The sequence below is a fragment of the Astyanax mexicanus genome, unplaced genomic scaffold (assembly GCF_023375975.1).
Source record: "Astyanax mexicanus isolate ESR-SI-001 unplaced genomic scaffold, AstMex3_surface scaffold_53, whole genome shotgun sequence".
Taxonomy (NCBI): domain Eukaryota; kingdom Metazoa; phylum Chordata; class Actinopteri; order Characiformes; family Acestrorhamphidae; genus Astyanax; species Astyanax mexicanus.
Window position 1 is genome coordinate 200,001 of NW_026040063.1, and position 17,500 is coordinate 217,500.

General features: G+C 45.1%; 1 protein-coding gene and 21 non-coding genes across 22 annotated transcripts in view; all 22 read left to right on the top strand.

The window, feature by feature from the left end:
• The first annotated feature begins 4,929 nt into the window (after window positions 1-4,929).
• LOC125797566 (uncharacterized) lies at window positions 4,930-9,219 on the top strand. The gene is made up of 2 exons (XM_049474097.1): window positions 4,930-8,967; window positions 9,011-9,219. The coding sequence occupies exons 1-2, from the start codon at window positions 5,283-5,285 to the stop codon at window positions 9,217-9,219; spliced, it is 3,894 nt and encodes a 1,297-aa protein (XP_049330054.1). The 5' UTR covers window positions 4,930-5,282.
• Window positions 9,220-12,854: 3,635 nt separating this feature from the next.
• On the top strand, window positions 12,855-12,973 carry LOC125797656 (5S ribosomal RNA). The gene has a single exon (XR_007436488.1). It is a non-coding gene; the product is annotated as a 5S ribosomal RNA (ribosomal RNA).
• A 110-nt stretch (window positions 12,974-13,083) lies between these two features.
• LOC125797646 (5S ribosomal RNA) lies at window positions 13,084-13,202 on the top strand. The gene has a single exon (XR_007436476.1). It is a non-coding gene; the product is annotated as a 5S ribosomal RNA (ribosomal RNA).
• Window positions 13,203-13,312: 110 nt separating this feature from the next.
• Window positions 13,313-13,431, top strand: LOC125797814 (5S ribosomal RNA). Its single transcript, XR_007436637.1, has one exon. It is a non-coding gene; the product is annotated as a 5S ribosomal RNA (ribosomal RNA).
• Window positions 13,432-13,541: 110 nt separating this feature from the next.
• Window positions 13,542-13,660, top strand: LOC125797815 (5S ribosomal RNA). Its single transcript, XR_007436638.1, has one exon. It is a non-coding gene; the product is annotated as a 5S ribosomal RNA (ribosomal RNA).
• A 110-nt stretch (window positions 13,661-13,770) lies between these two features.
• On the top strand, window positions 13,771-13,889 carry LOC125797647 (5S ribosomal RNA). Its single transcript, XR_007436477.1, has one exon. It is a non-coding gene; the product is annotated as a 5S ribosomal RNA (ribosomal RNA).
• Window positions 13,890-13,999: 110 nt separating this feature from the next.
• Window positions 14,000-14,118, top strand: LOC125797816 (5S ribosomal RNA). The gene has a single exon (XR_007436639.1). It is a non-coding gene; the product is annotated as a 5S ribosomal RNA (ribosomal RNA).
• Window positions 14,119-14,228: 110 nt separating this feature from the next.
• LOC125797817 (5S ribosomal RNA) lies at window positions 14,229-14,347 on the top strand. The gene has a single exon (XR_007436640.1). It is a non-coding gene; the product is annotated as a 5S ribosomal RNA (ribosomal RNA).
• Window positions 14,348-14,457: 110 nt separating this feature from the next.
• LOC125797702 (5S ribosomal RNA) lies at window positions 14,458-14,576 on the top strand. The gene has a single exon (XR_007436541.1). It is a non-coding gene; the product is annotated as a 5S ribosomal RNA (ribosomal RNA).
• Window positions 14,577-14,686: 110 nt separating this feature from the next.
• LOC125797703 (5S ribosomal RNA) lies at window positions 14,687-14,805 on the top strand. Its single transcript, XR_007436542.1, has one exon. It is a non-coding gene; the product is annotated as a 5S ribosomal RNA (ribosomal RNA).
• Window positions 14,806-14,915: 110 nt separating this feature from the next.
• Window positions 14,916-15,034, top strand: LOC125797818 (5S ribosomal RNA). Its single transcript, XR_007436641.1, has one exon. It is a non-coding gene; the product is annotated as a 5S ribosomal RNA (ribosomal RNA).
• A 110-nt stretch (window positions 15,035-15,144) lies between these two features.
• Window positions 15,145-15,263, top strand: LOC125797819 (5S ribosomal RNA). Its single transcript, XR_007436642.1, has one exon. It is a non-coding gene; the product is annotated as a 5S ribosomal RNA (ribosomal RNA).
• A 110-nt stretch (window positions 15,264-15,373) lies between these two features.
• On the top strand, window positions 15,374-15,492 carry LOC125797716 (5S ribosomal RNA). Its single transcript, XR_007436557.1, has one exon. It is a non-coding gene; the product is annotated as a 5S ribosomal RNA (ribosomal RNA).
• Window positions 15,493-15,602: 110 nt separating this feature from the next.
• On the top strand, window positions 15,603-15,721 carry LOC125797821 (5S ribosomal RNA). Its single transcript, XR_007436644.1, has one exon. It is a non-coding gene; the product is annotated as a 5S ribosomal RNA (ribosomal RNA).
• A 110-nt stretch (window positions 15,722-15,831) lies between these two features.
• LOC125797822 (5S ribosomal RNA) lies at window positions 15,832-15,950 on the top strand. Its single transcript, XR_007436645.1, has one exon. It is a non-coding gene; the product is annotated as a 5S ribosomal RNA (ribosomal RNA).
• Window positions 15,951-16,060: 110 nt separating this feature from the next.
• Window positions 16,061-16,179, top strand: LOC125797670 (5S ribosomal RNA). The gene has a single exon (XR_007436504.1). It is a non-coding gene; the product is annotated as a 5S ribosomal RNA (ribosomal RNA).
• A 110-nt stretch (window positions 16,180-16,289) lies between these two features.
• Window positions 16,290-16,408, top strand: LOC125797823 (5S ribosomal RNA). The gene has a single exon (XR_007436646.1). It is a non-coding gene; the product is annotated as a 5S ribosomal RNA (ribosomal RNA).
• Window positions 16,409-16,518: 110 nt separating this feature from the next.
• Window positions 16,519-16,637, top strand: LOC125797658 (5S ribosomal RNA). The gene has a single exon (XR_007436490.1). It is a non-coding gene; the product is annotated as a 5S ribosomal RNA (ribosomal RNA).
• Window positions 16,638-16,747: 110 nt separating this feature from the next.
• LOC125797825 (5S ribosomal RNA) lies at window positions 16,748-16,866 on the top strand. The gene has a single exon (XR_007436647.1). It is a non-coding gene; the product is annotated as a 5S ribosomal RNA (ribosomal RNA).
• A 110-nt stretch (window positions 16,867-16,976) lies between these two features.
• On the top strand, window positions 16,977-17,095 carry LOC125797727 (5S ribosomal RNA). Its single transcript, XR_007436568.1, has one exon. It is a non-coding gene; the product is annotated as a 5S ribosomal RNA (ribosomal RNA).
• Window positions 17,096-17,205: 110 nt separating this feature from the next.
• Window positions 17,206-17,324, top strand: LOC125797826 (5S ribosomal RNA). The gene has a single exon (XR_007436648.1). It is a non-coding gene; the product is annotated as a 5S ribosomal RNA (ribosomal RNA).
• A 110-nt stretch (window positions 17,325-17,434) lies between these two features.
• Window positions 17,435-17,500, top strand: part of LOC125797827 (5S ribosomal RNA) — a 119-nt gene continuing 53 nt past the window's right edge. Inside the window, exon 1 of the ribosomal RNA XR_007436649.1 lies at window positions 17,435-17,500. This exon is cut by the window's right edge and continues 53 nt beyond it. This is a non-coding gene — a ribosomal RNA (5S ribosomal RNA).

The window sequence follows — 17,500 nt, forward strand, 5'->3', positions numbered from 1 at the left end:
ATCTTGAGGTTACAGAGGCTAGCAGACTAAAAGAGTTCCTCTTTTACTCCTGGGCTCTAGAGGAGTTCCTCTTTTCCGCCTACGTTCTAGGAAAGGTCAGCAACAAGAGAGCCGGATTAACACACCAGTAAAAACATACATTTTCTAGCCTTACAGTTAAAGATTGCGTCTAACAAAATTATACATGCAGCTTCAAGCTATGTTAAAATATACTAACTAATTAATCTTACTGTAGGTCTAGTAGAACTAATTAATCTGACTGTAGAATGTAGCAAAATTATTATCAATAAAACAGAGTATGAACTAAAGAGGAACCGTGCCTTGTTGACCTTAAGACATGTCGCAAAGGGGAGAAATGATTCTCCCTTGTCACCTTGGCAAGGGAAGTTGACCACCTACTATTTCTCAGAAGCAAAGGTTAAGACAACTTTCAAGTTCCTCAGAAGTCTGGAAAAATGAAGTAAACAATATGATATACCATATTTGGAAGGATAGCATAAAAATTAGAAGCCACCTAGCAACAAGGTACGTCACAGAAGGGTATACGTCACCCAAGGGTATAAGGATGGAGTCAGAAATGTCGAAGGTCAGAAGAACTGGGGTAACGTCTTAGAATACATGCCTGTAATTGTTCTTCTCCAGAATTCTGAAATAAAATCATACTTGTTCATTCTCAATCTCCGTGTCGACTGAATCCCTGGATCAACGAACATTCAACAGGAAAGCTAACAGAAAGCTTTTCCAACATTTTGGTGACCATCCGACGTGATCCAGGGTTTCGGCCGGCGAGGACCAGCTGACAGACTTCATCACTCTTCTGGGCCCATCCTAAACAGGTGAGCAGATTGCCTTTTTTATTAAAAATCTGCATATTGGCTATGTAAAACATACAGAATGAGTGATGGGTTCCAGTAGGCTAACGTCCTGGTAAATTGGATTGAACAACTAGAATTTTTTTTCTTCTTCTCTTTCTTCTATTTTATGTTAAGGAAACCGGTATTAAAGGATAAAAAAGGATAACAGTGCTATTGAAACTAGGGTGGTGGCGTACCCGAATCTGCCCATATTGGGTTAGATTAAAGGCTAGGACGTGGTGTTCCTTGAAAGTGGTTAATTCTAAATAAAATAAAGGACCGGGAGGGTGGCGTCCCCCCCCACTTCTGATCAAGGTGGGATAATTGCTGGGAAAAGACGGGGTCATCCCGAGGTGTGGTCCACCTTAAACCCAGACAGTTATACAAACTGCTGGGAGATTTTTAAAACTTTTTTATTTTCTTTATTTTAAGTTTTTAGTTTAAAGAGCGAGCACTGAAATACTCTGCAGTAGTGTTTTCTGCTCAGGAGCAGGAAAGTAGGAAAGAGTATGTAGTTTAAATAAAAATAAGAAAAACAAAATAAAAATACATGCTATTGGTATTGTACAACTAAGGTAAAGCAAGTGTTAATTGTTGATTTAATTGTTGTATGTGATTTGTGCGCGCAGGGGGTTAAATAACATAATAATACAATATATATATATATAAAATAAATAGGATAGTTGGAGTATACTTAACAATTCTACAGAACAATGGGTGTAATTTACTTGTTTAACTGATAATGACTGAACACTGGGTATGGGTGTTAGATGGCCATGACATTATCCGCCCTGAGATAAGAGAAAATGCTTTGATTGATAGTACAGATGGTTCAAGTACTGTATGCACCCCACAGGAACGTTTTCTAATTACTCAGAATTTGCAGCTTCTTCCTACAAGTAGAATAATTCACTCTGTGCGGTTAACGGTGGGAAAGGACGCCCTTTTTAAAATTACTACATTCTTCGCAGTTGACCATCCGAACGGCATTGCGGTATACTCAACGTGTGAGTCAGTATTAATGATTGACAGTGATGTTCAGTCTGTGTTAAACCCACCTTTCTCGACCATTCATTTTCTGGGGAGTGACAGCAGTGACAGTACTGATAGCAGCAGCGATAGTGATGAGATGGTGACTGAATAGACACAGTAAAAGGGGTTGCGTTGTTTTTGTTGCTACTTTAGTAGCAAAATTGTTGTTTGGTTTTGACATAGTGCATCTCCTCTTTTGTTACATTTGAGTATTGTTGGGAATAATTTTTTGTACACAGTGATATGGCATACAGTACAATGCATAATGATTGAGGAATGGGCATGGTTTGTAGAAACAAACCCCATTTTTAAACAGGATATATTGAATTATGCCATTATTTACAAAGAAGAAGATGTGATTCATACACCTACTGAGAGCCAGATACAGGGAATAGTTGAACATTTGTCTCTTGCTCCAAATAGTACAGTGATTTATTCTGCACGTGTTCAGGAACATCAGGTGGCTATATTTTTGATAACTACCTACTTTGCTACGCCAATTGAGAGGGGACTCATCATTGACTCCTCCTGTACCGGAGTGATAGTTCCTGATATAGTGCAATCCGTATTAAACCCACCATACCTTCCTATACATTTTTGTTAAATATAAAGTGTAAATATAGAGATCCTAATCGGAATTTCTTGTTCTTTTTCTGTTTCCTTTGCTTATGTGCTGATTGTCTGACTTGGAGCTTCGTTTGGACAACTAGTTCGAAAATCCTCGCGTGTGGAAACCTAACGGTGCTAACAAAACACGCTTGAGTTGATCAGTAGAACCAAAGACCAAAACAGGTGAGTCCAGTCTTGATCAAAACATGGCAAATATAGACCCTGGTATAGAATTTGATAATAAATTCGGCCCAGGCAATTGGCAGTGGAAATCTCTTGCAGGTCAGATTGCAGGTTTAGCTAACGCAGTAGGGGAGTTTACTGGGAGTAAAAAGAGGGAGGATCTTTTGGCTAAGACCCTTAAACTGAATGTTGAGGCATGGACCAGAGAACAAGAGGGAGGCTGTGTAACTGAGGGTGTCTCCCTAATGGGTGTTTTCAACTATATGCTTATCTGTAAAACTGACACAGTGAAAAAGGCGCGCAAGACTTTCAGTACAGTCAGCATACTAAAACGGGCAGGGGCGAGACGTAGATTGAAAACTGCTGAGCGTGAATTGGCAGAACTGAAAGTACTGCGGGGAATCCTTTTGGGCATTTTGCCAGAGATGGTTACACACACAAAGGAGGAAGTTCCCCCAGCGGAGCAGAGCACTTCTGAAACTGCTCTCCAGGAACTCAATGACTCTACTACTAAGCCACAACAGGAAGCAGCAGTTCCGCCCCCACCATACCACACCACACTCAGCCCACGCAATCCATTCACACCTCAGCAGACTGATAAAAATACACCAGTTACTCACATGCTGCCAGTCATTACTATTAATTCAGGAAGAGTCACTATTGAACATCCTAACACTTCCTCACACAACACATATGCTGATTTGAATGAACAGCTTACTCAAATGAGGATTAATGCTACAGCACCTCAGCCAGCAGAGCCTTTTGTTGACTCTACACCAACTGATCCTTTTAGCAATCGCAAGCAGCATGAGTGTCCAGACCACGCCCAATCCCTGAGCAACATGACCACTTACTCTGACTTGGACATGGACTTAGACGTTACAGGGCCTATTCCGCCACCTAGGGGTAGGGTTAACATAACAGCAGAGTTACATGGGGAAATAGATGACACAGACTTACATGGGCATGACAAGCATAAAGGTGCAGCTACTAACAGACGTGAATACAAGGTTCATGACAAACGGGATAGGGACAGACGACAGGATAGTAGACTTACACAAACACATGATTGGGACGGCAGGCAGGAGGACTATGACGGTGAGGATGAGGACACCTCCACTGAGACTGATTCCCTACATGAAAGGGTTGACAGGGTGGGAGCTTTGTTAGACATATCAAGAGACCTACTTAACACCACCATGCAGGTACGCCGTCAGCTATCTGACGCAGTTGAACAAGATGACCACCATGTCCCGAGACAGTCAACAAGACATACTAAACCCCCTGTCAGATTCCCTGATGTGGAACAACCAGCAAACAATCTTCCATTGCTAACTAGTGGCAATGGAAACCCTAAATATGTGCCTTTATCATTAACAGATGCACAAACTATAGCTGATCAGCTTCCATCCCTCATTAGTGGGGCAGCCCCTTGGTTGAGAAAGCTTGATAGCTTAACGGGAGGACTCACCCTGGCTTTGGGTGATTTTAGGAATTTAATTAATAGGTCAACCACCAGCATGGAGGTGGCTGAACTAGAACGACAGGCCCTCATTACAACCGCTGCCAACAGTGAACCATTTCATTTGTACTCCCAGAACATATCTGATGTCATGCGACACATGTGGCCAACCAGGGCTGCTGCCACTGTGACAGTTATCAGACCAATCCGGGTGAGCATCTCAGCAAGGCGGTGGAAGACTGGACCAACAGCGCTGGAACCCACCCTTCTAGGCCTCAAACAGCGTTGTGGTGGAGAAATGCTATTCTATCAGGTCTACCCAATTACATTAAGGTTAAGGTTGAGGATGATCCAGATATGGGGCCAGATAAACCTCATGACCAATGGGTGAGGCATATTCTATTCCATATGAATAAACACAAGGATAGGCAGGTTGAGGCAGCCAAACAGAAAAACCAGATGGAACTGGAACTGTTGAAAACTCAGCTACTAGAAGCTAGAAAAAATGTGAAGGATTCTAAGAATAAACCAAAAACAGACACCATGCTGCCAGTTGTTCAGCAAGCTGCACCACCGGTGCAACAGACTCAACAGCAGTATCTGCCACCCCAGCAATTGCCACAACCAACTTTGGCCCAACCCAATTCTAATCAAGGTCAATCCAATTACAGTGGACCCTATGTGGCGAACAGGGGACGGGGACGTGGATGGGGGCGTGGCAGAGGCCCACCTGTTTCACGTGCCTGTTTCAGATGCGGTAAATTTGATCATTGGGCAGCACAGTGCACTACTGCTCTTCCAACCCAGCCCCATTGGATGTCGATGCAGAATTCGGCACAAGGCACGTACCGTCCACCATTCCAGCCTCAATGGACACCCAATCAACATGTGGCACTTGGCACGGCGGCACCACCAACCCAGACCCACTGGGCACCCAACCACCATGCAGCACCAGGACAACCTCCAGCTGGACAATACAGCATGGAGCCCTGGGGTGGACAATGACGGGGCCCAGAGGAGCACCAGCACAGCATGGGAATGGCAGAACCCATGCTGTCACTGACCGTCGGTACCCTTGAGATCCCTTTCCTGGTGGATACGGGGCTACATGGTCTACATTGACAACTGCACTACCAGCCAACATGATGAGCAACCAATCCGTGCAGGTCAGGGGCTTCTCGGGGACTTCAACTTCACTGCCAAAGACCAAACCACTCCAGGTGCACAACGACATACAGACTGTCTTACACTCCTTTCTGATTGCACCTCAAGCACCACTGAACATTTGTGGTAGAGACTTATTGATGAAAATGGGTGTTTCCATTTTGTGTTCACCTGATGGCCTGACGCTGACATGGCTAAGCGGGCAGCAACGCATAAGACTTTCTGGATACACCGAGGGCATGTATCTCTTGCAGACTGGTCAAGACGAGACTGTGGACATATACTGGGGACTGTTGAATGATGACCAACCCCACACACCACAAACTCTTGAACTCTTTCAGCAATGGGCACCGTGGATCAGAGCATTGGCACCCTATGCCCCGCCTGCCGACCCGTACCACGTTACCCTGTTCTATGACGTAGGGGGAGACATTACATATTATGACACCTTCCAATCTGAATTGCAAGATACACAGTGGGAGGTCCAAACTAATGGCCTGTATTGTGGTCCTGAAGGAGTGGCAGCTCCTGTTACTTTGACACCACAGCAGTACAGCTGGTACAAAATGGATGAGACTGCAGCACCACACATGTCACTGGCTCTACACCCTAAACATGAGGCTAAGCAATTAGGACCCATGGTCAAACGTGCAAATGCGGCTACAGATTGGGTACAAACTCAGATCCCTGATGTGATGTTTTCCATAAGCACAAACACATATCACATCAGAGCTACTAACATTGAAACTGTTACAATGGAGCACCAGCTCCTGCCACGCCATCATGGCTGTGAAGATTCTGACCACCCAGACTCCATTGCCATGCTGGAATCTCTACCGGATGTTTTGTGGTCACAGGGTCCAGATGATGTAGGTTTTGTGGATCAGCCCCAGGTATCATTTAACATGGCCACACCTGAACCAATTTGGGTACCACAATATAGACACAAACCGGAGGCTATGGCCTCATTGGACAAAACCATTCAGGCACTCTTACAGGCCGGGGTACTGGAGCAATGCCAATCCGATTGGAATACTCCAATTTTGCCAGTACCTAAAAAAGAACCTGGTCAATACCGTATGGCACATGATCTGAGAGCTATAAATGCGGCACTAGCTACTAGCACCATACCAGTCCCAAACCCTTACACAACACTATCAGAACTAGGTCCAGACATGAAATGGTTTACTTGTATCGATTTGGCTAATGCTTTCTTTTGTGTACCATTGGCTGAGCACTGTAGGGACGTATGTGCATTTACACACAGGGGTATTCAGTATCGATACAGTAGATTGCCACAGGGCTTTGCCCTGAGCCCGGGATTGTTCAATCAAGCTCTTAGACGTAGTTTGGACTCTTGTAACCTTCCTGAAGGCTCCATTCTTTCTCAGTATGTCGATGACTTACTGGTTGGCGGCACAACGCCAGAGACGTGCTTAAACGCCACAAAAGCAGTGCTGGAATGTTTGGCCAATGCAGGGTACAAAGTCTCTAGGAGTAAGTTGCAATGTTGTAGAACACGGGTAACTTTTCTGGGGAGAGTGGTCACACAGGGCTCAACAGGCATGTCCGCCTCACACAGATCTACAATTCTGTCACACACTAAACCAATTACGGTTAGGGATATGTTGACATTTTTGGGCCTAGCTGGCTACAGCAGACAATACATTCCTGACTTTGTAGGACAAACGCAACCACTGAGAGACATGGTGAAATCCTTGGGCATGAGAAACCTTAGTGGGGTACTTTCCTGGACAGTAGAAGCAGAGCAGGCTTTCATTGCTGTAAAACAAGCTTTAGCGACTGCAGCTGACCTATCTAGACCTGACTACTCTCTTCCATTTTTTCTGGATGTTTCTGAAACAGACACATTGGTTAATGGTGTACTTTTTCAGAAAAAGGAGGAAGGGAGAGCAGTACTTATGTATTTAAGCATCCCACTTGACTTGATTGAGAAAAGACAACCGCAATGCACCAGACATGTAGCAGGACTGACGAAGCTCGTTCAAAAAACTGCACACCTGGTAGCAGGATACCCACTGCACATACTAACAACACATGGCGTGGTAGCATATATAAACTCACAGATGTTCACCCTCACTCCTCTAAGACAGAGACGAATTCATAAAGTTCTGACAGCACCACACATCACATACACACACCAAGGAGTCAACATGGCAGAAGGAATGCTAGAAGGTCCACCTCACGAGTGTGCAGAAAAGGTAGCAACACAGGAAAAAGTGAGACCAGACTTACTAGCCACACCAATTCCAGGCTCCTGGAACCTGTGGACTGATGGGTGCGGGTACAGAGCAGACACAGGTGAAATAAGGGCAGGATATGCGGTGGTTCAAGAAACCACAGGGGAAACAGATGAGTTCTGGACTGTAGCAGCAAAAGAGGTAAAACAAAACCCTTCAGCACAAAAAGCTGAGTTGCTAGCAGTAATTGCAGCACTAGAACTAGCTGAGGGTAGAGAGGTGACTATTTACAGCGATTCTGCGTGGGTAGTTTCAGCAGCACATGTAGACATTCCACACTGGAAACCGGCAGGATATGTAACAAGCTCAGGGAAACCTGTAAAACATCAGTCAGAACTGATGAAGCTAGAAGCTGCAATACACAAACCTACAAAGGTAGCTATTGTAAAATGCAAAGGACACCAAAAGGGGGACACCCTAGTGAGCAGAGGAAATGATGCAGCAGACAAAGCAGCAAAAAAGGCAGCTGGTTATACGGAGCCCGGTAACATGATGATATTGGACTCAAATGTCCCTTGGGAGCCGATACCTACAGGGGACGAACTGAGGCAGATTCAGGATAAAGCAACCCCAGAGGAAAAGTCAATGTGGTTAGCCAAGGGAGCAAGCTCAGATAGCCAAGTTTGGGTATCGAAAACAGGGCGACCAGTCTTACCTATGTCACTAGCCAGAGCAGTCCTAGAAGAGGCACACACTGTAGCACATGTAGGAAAACTGCAAATGATGAGGAATTTGAAACAATGGTGGCACCCATTTATGCTGCCCCTGGCAGTAGATTTCATCAGTCAATGCCAAGTTTGCCACACTCAAAATGTAGCAAAAGCATTTAAGGTAGCCCCAGGCAAGTTTCCACTGCCTAGTTGTCATGGTGAGCACATCCAGATTGACTATACGGATATGATTGATCAAATCAGAAAATACCGGTACCTCTTGGTAGTGGTAGACAGGTACTCAGGGTGGGTTGAGGCAATTCCTACCTTTAAGGAGGATGCTCGCTCAGTTTGCAAAATGTTGATCAACCACTGGATTCCACAACACGGGTTTCCTAGGAGAGTCCACTCAGATAACGGGTCGCATTTTACCAGCAAAACACTGCAGTGGGTGGAGCAAGCGTTGGGCTTGCGCCATAGCTATGGTTCTGTATATCACCCCGCCTCACAGGGTCAGGTGGAGCGGATGAATCAAAATTTGAAGGCCAAACTAGCAAAAATTAAACTGACCACAGGCATGAATTGGCTTGATGCCTTACCAATTGCCCTGATCAGCATTAGGAGTTCAGTGAACAGAAGCACAGGCTTCTCCCCATTTGAGCTGGTCAGAGGCGTAGCATTCCCGGGGCCGCAGACTGCACTAAAAGCCCCATCAGAACTACCTCATGGCACTGCCAACCAAGGTTACGAGTGTTCAATAAGTTAAAAGCTGTATGTGAAGCTTTTTCTGTGCAGGTACAGAACACACGGGAGCAGACCCCAGAGGAGGACAACCCCCCCGAGTTGGCCATAACTCCGTGGGTATACCTGAGAGTCATAAAGCGGAAGTGGTCGGAACCCAGGTGGACAGGCCCATTCCGGGTGGCGGAGAGGACAAGCCACGCAGTCCGGCTGGACGGCAAAGGCACCTCCTGGTATCATCTCTCCCAGTGTCGGCCTGCTGATCAACCACAAGTCAAGATAACCCGATCAGAAGAGGCAGAAAAGGAGGCCTCAACCAACATAGGGGCAGAATAATCCCCTGAGGCCAGGGGCACGTTGAGGGCAGTCTACCCCTCGCCTCCAGCGCAGATCAACCAGTGCTACCCAGGGCACCAACCTGCACCTGCGCCATCTAAACTACCACCTTGAGACTCCCTGGGGAGTTGAAGAACTGAACTTTTACACCTTTACACATATACATATAGGTCTATAATCAACTATTTACTCATTAGGGGGAACACACTTGTTTTTTGCTATGGCATGGTATGGCCGACGGGGTGGGGGAAGAACTGAACCTAGACTAAGCTGGTTAAATCTACAGATGGGATTGATTCCAACATGGTTGAAAGCACTATTGGTAATAGTGGTGGCAATAGTGGTGGTTGGCATGATCTGTGTAGAAATAGCGATCCGGAGAAAGGCTGAACCAACTAGTAACAACAATGGCACGACAGCTACAAACTCTACACCTAACTACACCACAAATAAGGCCCGTTCTTGTCATAATAACTTTCACAGGACTAAACGCTCAACAGATAACCAAAACGCATGTGTGAAGAAGTTTAAAGGAATTAATATAGAATATGTGATAAATACTAAAACAGCATACAATTTCGACCTATGTGAGGTAATTAACTGTAAGGGCAAGAATTCGACATGGCAGGGCTATCCCATATATCTGTGCTACTCGAAATACGCTAATGAACAGTGCGCGACAGGACAGGCACAATGGCTCAAGACTATCGAACTATGTCCAAACTCTGCGAATGTTTTCCTTAGCACCGCTGGTTGCTCGTCTAATGGCATTTATGAGATGGTATCCAACACCATGTATTTTAATTTGAAGCGTATCAGGCTACAACGAGACAAATCCGGAGTCCAAAACCCAATCACATTGTCTATACATTGGATCAATATGCGTGAGACTACCATCTATTTGACATTAGGGGTATCAATTACGGGAACAGATCCATTAGGTATGTTAAAGGTCAGAGTGTTAAACACACCCCCAAAGCATTTGCCCACAGCAGGGGCAACCCCACCACCGAACGAGAACTCTACTACCCCTGACGGTGCAGTACCAACATTGGTAGGTTCAGACTACTCGACATGGACACCCGAGGACATACTAAGGCTAACTATGGGGTACAGTAATGACAATTTGTGGCTGACCTGGATAGCGGGTCAGGCTCGGGAGGCCGGGATGGAAGGCTGCGTGGCATGTGCAGAAGCTAGACCCCCATTATATTTAAGTACGGCCCCACTATATCCAAAAACTGATCCGATAGGGTTCGGCTGTTTAATTCAACTGACTCGTATGGCTACTCCACCTAACTGCACCACGCTCTCAACCATTTTTCCAGTAATTCCTAATAACACAGGCTCAGGTCCCTTCCAAGTCCCGAAGACTGGCAATTTTACTTGCTTCAGACGCACTAAGGGCAATGTTACCCATCCGCCTCAACTTCTGGGGGAAATACAATCATCTTGGTGTCATACTATTTTTACTGATACATCTAACAATTCGGTTGGCGATTGGGCCAGGGCGGGACTGTACTATTATTGTGGTGGTTCCACATTGTTGCTGAGACTCCCGATATGGAGCAAGGGCCTGTGTGCTATGGTTAGACTGTTATCTCCAATTACCCTATTTGGTCCCAGTACAGGGAAACCTACACTACCAGGATCCAGAAGTAGACGTGACGTTTCATTCGATCTTACTAAAAACACACCCACATATATAGACTCTATTGGGGTTCCAAGGGGCGTTCCAGACGAACATAAATTAGTGGACCAGGTTTCAGCTGGATTTGAAAGTATCTTAATATGGATTACTCCCAATAAAAATGTTGATAGAATTAATTACGTAAATTATCAGGTAATGAGATTGGCTAACATTACTGGTCTGGCGGTATCAGGCTTAGCATCCCAATTGTCCGCTACGTCCCTGATGACCATTCAAAATAGGATAGCTCTGGACATGTTATTAGCAGAAAAAGGAGGGGTATGTCACATGATTAGAACTGAGTCTAAAACCGAGTGCTGCACCGTCATTCCTAACAACACTGCACCAGATGGGTCCGTAACTAAAGCGTTAGACGCCCTTAAGGCACTCTCGAAGGAAATGACAGAGAATACAGGGATCAACAATCCGCTTACCAATTGGTTAGATAGAACTTTTGGCCAATGGAAGGCAGTGTTTTTATCACTGGCCTCTGCTCTTGCAATATTTGTGGCCATCTTAGTAACATGCGGATGCTGCTGTATTCCTTGCTTACGAACCCTAATAGAGCGTACCATTGTGAAAATGTTTGACGACAAACAACGGCCACCTGAATATATGATGTCATTGTTGGAGGATAGCCTAGAGGACAACGGGGGCTCCGGAGACTTCACGCTTAGTGTTGACCTGTCTTAGGACAGGCCAAAAGGGGGAATTGTGGAAGATTATAAAATAACAAGCTTAGCTTAAGATAATCATGCTTGCTAAAACCTTAACCTAATGCTTACCTAATGATTAAAACACATATTTGCCTTAACCTATGAATCTAAAATATATATTACACAAATAGATCTATGAAAGCTACAAATCTATACTCTACTAATCATTAATTACTGAATCAAGAATTAGCCACTAATCCACACGTATACATTTTACATTTTATATTTTTATACTTGATTAATTGAATCATTTCATATTTTTATATTTGATTAATTGAATCACTAAATGCTTCTCATATTAAAACAGCAATGACTTGTGTGTGTGTCTCTGACATTTGAATGGCCCAACCGAGAAAGCACGCTTCCTCGTCTTACTGGTAAACATCTTGAGGTTACAGAGGCTAGCAGACTAAAAGAGTTCCTCTTTTACTCCTGGGCTCTAGAGGAGTTCCTCTTTTCCGCCTACGTTCTAGGAAAGGTCAGCAACAAGAGAGCCGGATTAACACACCAGTAAAAACATACATTTTCTAGCCTTACAGTTAAAGATTGCGTCTAACAAAATTATACATGCAGCTTCAAGCTATGTTAAAATATACTAACTAATTAATCTTACTGTAGGTCTAGTAGAACTAATTAATCTGACTGTAGAATGTAGCAAAATTATTATCAATAAAACAGAGTATGAACTAAAGAGGAACCGTGCCTTGTTGACCTTAAGACATGTCGCAAAGGGGAGAAATGATTCTCCCTTGTCACCTTGGCAAGGGAAGTTGACCACCTACTATTTCTCAGAAGCAAAGGTTAAGACAACTTTCAAGTTCCTCAGAAGTCTGGAAAAATGAAGTAAACAATATGATATACCATATTTGGAAAGATAGCATAAAAATTAGAAGCCACCTAGCAACAAGGTACGTCACAGAAGGGTATACGTCACCCAAGGGTATAAGGATGGAGTCAGAAATGTCGAAGGTCAGAAGAACTGGGGTAACGTCTTAGAATACATGCCTGTAATTGTTCTTCTCCAGAATTCTGAAATAAAATCATACTTGTTCATTCTCAATCTCCGTGTCGACTGAATCCCTGGATCAACGAACATTCAACAGGAAAGCTAACAGAAAGCTTTTCCAACAGTAGTCTTGATGAGAGCTCTGCAATGGCTTACGGTCACACTACCCTGTGAACGCCCGATCTCGTCTGATCTCGGAAGCTAAGCAGGGTTTGGCCTGGTTAGTACTTGGATGGGAGACCACATGGGAATACCAGGTGCTGTAAGCTTTTCCCCTCTTGCTTCCATTACCATGGTCTTGTTATACATTACTAGTTTGTTATCTGAAACCCAACATAGATGAAGTTGCATAAGTAGTCTTGATGAGAGCTCTGCAATGGCTTACGGTCACACTACCCTGAGAACGCCCGATCTCGTCTGATCTCGGAAGCTAAGCAGGGTTTGGCCTGATTAGTACTTGGATGGGAGACCACCTGGGAATACCAGGTGCTGTAAGCTTTTCCCCTCTTGCTTCCATTACCATGGTCTTGTTATAGATTACTAGTTTGTTATCTGAAACCCAACATAGATGAAGTTGCATAAGTAGTCTTGATGAGAGCTCTGCAATGGCTTACGGTCACACTACCCTGAGAACGCCCGATCTCGTCTGATCTCGGAAGCTAAGCAGGGTTTGGCCTGGTTAGTACTTGGATGGGAGACCACCTGGGAATACCAGGTGCTGTAAGCTTTTCCCCTCTTGCTTCCATTACCATGGTCTTGTTATACATTACTAGTTTGTTATCTGAAACCCAACATAGATGAAGTTGCATAAGTAGTCTTGATGAGAGCTCTGCAATGGCTTACGGTCACACTACCCTGAGAACGCCCGATCTCGTCTGATCTCGGAAGCTAAGCAGGGTTTGGCCTGGTTAGTACTTGGATGGGAGACCACCTGGGAATACCAGGTGCTGTAAGCTTTTCCCCTCTTGCTTCCATTACCATGGTCTTGTTATACATTACTAGTTTGTTATCTGAAACCCAACATAGATGAAGTTGCATAAGTAGTCTTGATGAGAGCTCTGCAATGGCTTACGGTCACACTACCCTGAGAACGCCCGATCTCGTCTGATCTCGGAAGCTAAGCAGGGTTTGGCCTGATTAGTACTTGGATGGGAGACCACCTGGGAATACCAGGTGCTGTAAGCTTTTCCCCTCTTGCTTCCATTACCATGGTCTTGTTATAGATTACTAGTTTGTTATCTGAAACCCAACATAGACGAAGTTGCATAAGTAGTCTTGATGAGAGCTCTGCAATGGCTTACGGTCACACTACCCTGAGAACGCCCGATCTCGTCTGATCTCGGAAGCTAAGCAGGGTTTGGCCTGGTTAGTACTTGGATGGGAGACCACCTGGGAATACCAGGTGCTGTAAGCTTTTCCCCTCTTGCTTCCATTACCATGGTCTTGTTATACATTACTAGTTTGTTATCTGAAACCCAACATAGATGAAGTTGCATAAGTAGTCTTGATGAGAGCTCTGCAATGGCTTACGGTCACACTACCCTGAGAACGCCCGATCTCGTCTGATCTCGGAAGCTAAGCAGGGTTTGGCCTGGTTAGTACTTGGATGGGAGACCACCTGGGAATACCAGGTGCTGTAAGCTTTTCCCCTCTTGCTTCCATTACCATGGTCTTGTTATACATTACTAGTTTGTTATCTGAAACCCAACATAGATTAAGTTGCATAAGTAGTCTTGATGAGAGCGCTGCAATGGCTTACGGTCACACTACCCTGAGAACGCCCGATCTCGTCTGATCTCAGAAGCTAAGCAGGGTTTGGCCTGGTTAGTACTTGGATGGGAGACCACCTGGGAATACCAGGTGCTGTAAGCTTTTCCCCTCTTGCTTCCATTACCATGGTCTTGTTATACATTACTAGTTTGTTATTTGAAACCCAACATAGATGAAGTTGCATAAGTAGTCTTGATGAGAGCTCTGCAATGGCTTACGGTCACACTACCCTGAGAACGCCCGATCTCGTCTGATCTCAGAAGCTAAGCAGGGTTTGGCCTGGTTAGTACTTGGATGGGAGACCACCTGGGAATACCAGGTGCTGTAAGCTTTTCCCCTCTTGCTTCCATTACCATGGTCTTGTTATACATTACTAGTTTGTTATCTGAAACCCAACATAGATGAAGTTGCATAAGTAGTCTTGATGAGAGCTCTGCAATGGCTTACGGTCACACTACCCTGAGAACGCCCGATCTCGTCTGATCTCGGAAGCTAAGCAGGGTTTGGCCTGGTTAGTACTTGGATGGGAGACCACCTGGGAATACCAGGTGCTGTAAGCTTTTCCCCTCTTGCTTCCATTACCATGGTCTTGTTATACATTACTAGTTTGTTATCTGAAACCCAACATAGATGAAGTTGCATAAGTAGTCTTGATGAGAGCTCTGCAATGGCTTACGGTCACACTACCCTGAGAACGCCCGATCTCGTCTGATCTCGGAAGCTAAGCAGGGTTTGGCCTGGTTAGTACTTGGATGGGAGACCACCTGGGAATACCAGGTGCTGTAAGCTTTTCCCCTCTTGCTTCCATTACCATGGTCTTGTTATACATTACTAGTTTGTTATTTGAAACCCAACATAGATGAAGTTGCATAAGTAGTCTTGATGAGAGCTCTGCAATGGCTTACGGTCACACTAGCCTGAGAACGCCCGATCTCGTCTGATCTCGGAAGCTAAGCAGGGTTTGGCCTGGTTAGTACTTGGATGGGAGACCACCTGGGAATACCAGGTGCTGTAAGCTTTTCCCCTCTTGCTTCCATTACCATGGTCTTCTTATACATTACTAGTTTGTTATCTGAAACCCAACATAGATGAAGTTGCATAAGTAGTCTTGATGAGAGCTCTGCAATGGCTTACGGTCACACTACCCTGAGAACGCCCGATCTCGTCTGATCTCGGAAGCTAAGCAGGGTTTGGCCTGGTTAGTACTTGGATGGGAGACCACCTGGGAATACCAGGTGCTGTAAGCTTTTCCCCTCTTGCTTCCATTACCATGGTCTTGTTATACATTACTAGTTTGTTATCTGAAACCCAACATAGATGAAGTTGCATAAGTAGTCTTGATGAGAGCTCTGCAATGGCTTACGGTCACACTACCCTGAGAACGCCCGATCTCGTCTGATCTCGGAAGCTAAGCAGGGTTTGGCCTGGTTAGTACTTGGATGGGAGACCACCTGGGAATACCAGGTGCTGTAAGCTTTTCCCCTCTTGCTTCCATTACCATGGTCTTGTTATACATTACTAGTTTGTTATCTGAAACCCAACATAGATGAAGTTGCATAAGTAGTCTTGATGAGAGCTCTGCAATGGCTTACGGTCACACTACCCTGAGAACGCCCGATCTCGTCTGGTCTCGGAAGCTAAGCAGGGTTTGGCCTGGTTAGTACTTGGATGGGAGACCACCTGGGAATACCAGGTGCTGTAAGCTTTTCCCCTCTTGCTTCCATTACCATGGTCTTGTTATACATTACTAGTTTGTTATCTGAAACCCAACATAGATGAAGTTGCATAAGTAGTCTTGATGAGAGCTCTGCAATGGCTTACGGTCACACTACCCTGAGAACGCCCGATCTCGTCTGATCTCGGAAGCTAAGCAGGGTTTGGCCTGGTTAGTACTTGGATGGGAGACCACCTGGGAATACCAGGTGCTGTAAGCTTTTCCCCTCTTGCTTCCATTACCATGGTCTTGTTATACATTACTAGTTTGTTATCTGAAACCCAACATAGATGAAGTTGCATAAGTAGTCTTGATGAGAGCTCTGCAATGGCTTACGGTTACACTACCCTGAGAACGCCCGATCTCGTCTGATCTCGGAAGCTAAGCAGGGTTTGGCCTGGTTAGTACTTGGATGGGAGACCACCTGGGAATACCAGGTGCTGTAAGCTTTTCCCCTCTTGCTTCCATTACCATGGTCTTGTTATACATTACTAGTTTGTTATCTGAAACCCAACATAGATGAAGTTGCATAAGTAGTCTTGATGAGAGCTCTGCAATGGCTTACGGTCACACTACCCTGAGAACGCCCGATCTCGTCTGATCTCGGAAGCTAAGCAGGGTTTGGCCTGGTTAGTACTTGGATGGGAGACCACCTGGGAATACCAGGTGCTGTAAGCTTTTCCCCTCTTGCTTCCATTACCATGGTCTTGTTATCCATTACTAGTTTGTTATCTGAAACCCAACATAGATGAAGTTGCATAAGTAGTCTTGATGAGAGCTCTGCAATGGCTTACGGTCACACTACCCTGAGAACGCCCGATCTCGTCTGATCTCGGAAGCTAAGCAGGGTTTGGCCTGGTTAGTACTTGGATGGGAGACCACCTGGGAATACCAGGTGCTGTTTGCTTTTCCCCTCTTGCTTCCATTACCATGGTCTTGTTATACATTACTAGTTTGTTATCTGAAACCCAACATAGATGAAGTTGCATAAGTAGTCTTGATGAGAGCTCTGCAATGGCTTACGGTCACACTACCCTGAGAACGCCCGATCTCGTCTGATCTCGGAAGCTAAGCAGGGTTTGGCCTGGTTAGTACTTGGATGGGAGACCACCTGGGAATACCAGGTGCTGTAAGCTTTTCCCCTCTTGCTTCCATTACCATGGTCTTGTTATACATTACTAGTTTGTTATCTGAAACCCAACATAGATGAAGTTGCATAAGTAGTCTTGATGAGAGCTCTGCAATGGCTTACGGTCACACTACCCTGAGAACGCCCGATCTCGTCTGATCTCGGAAGCTAAGCAGGGTTTGG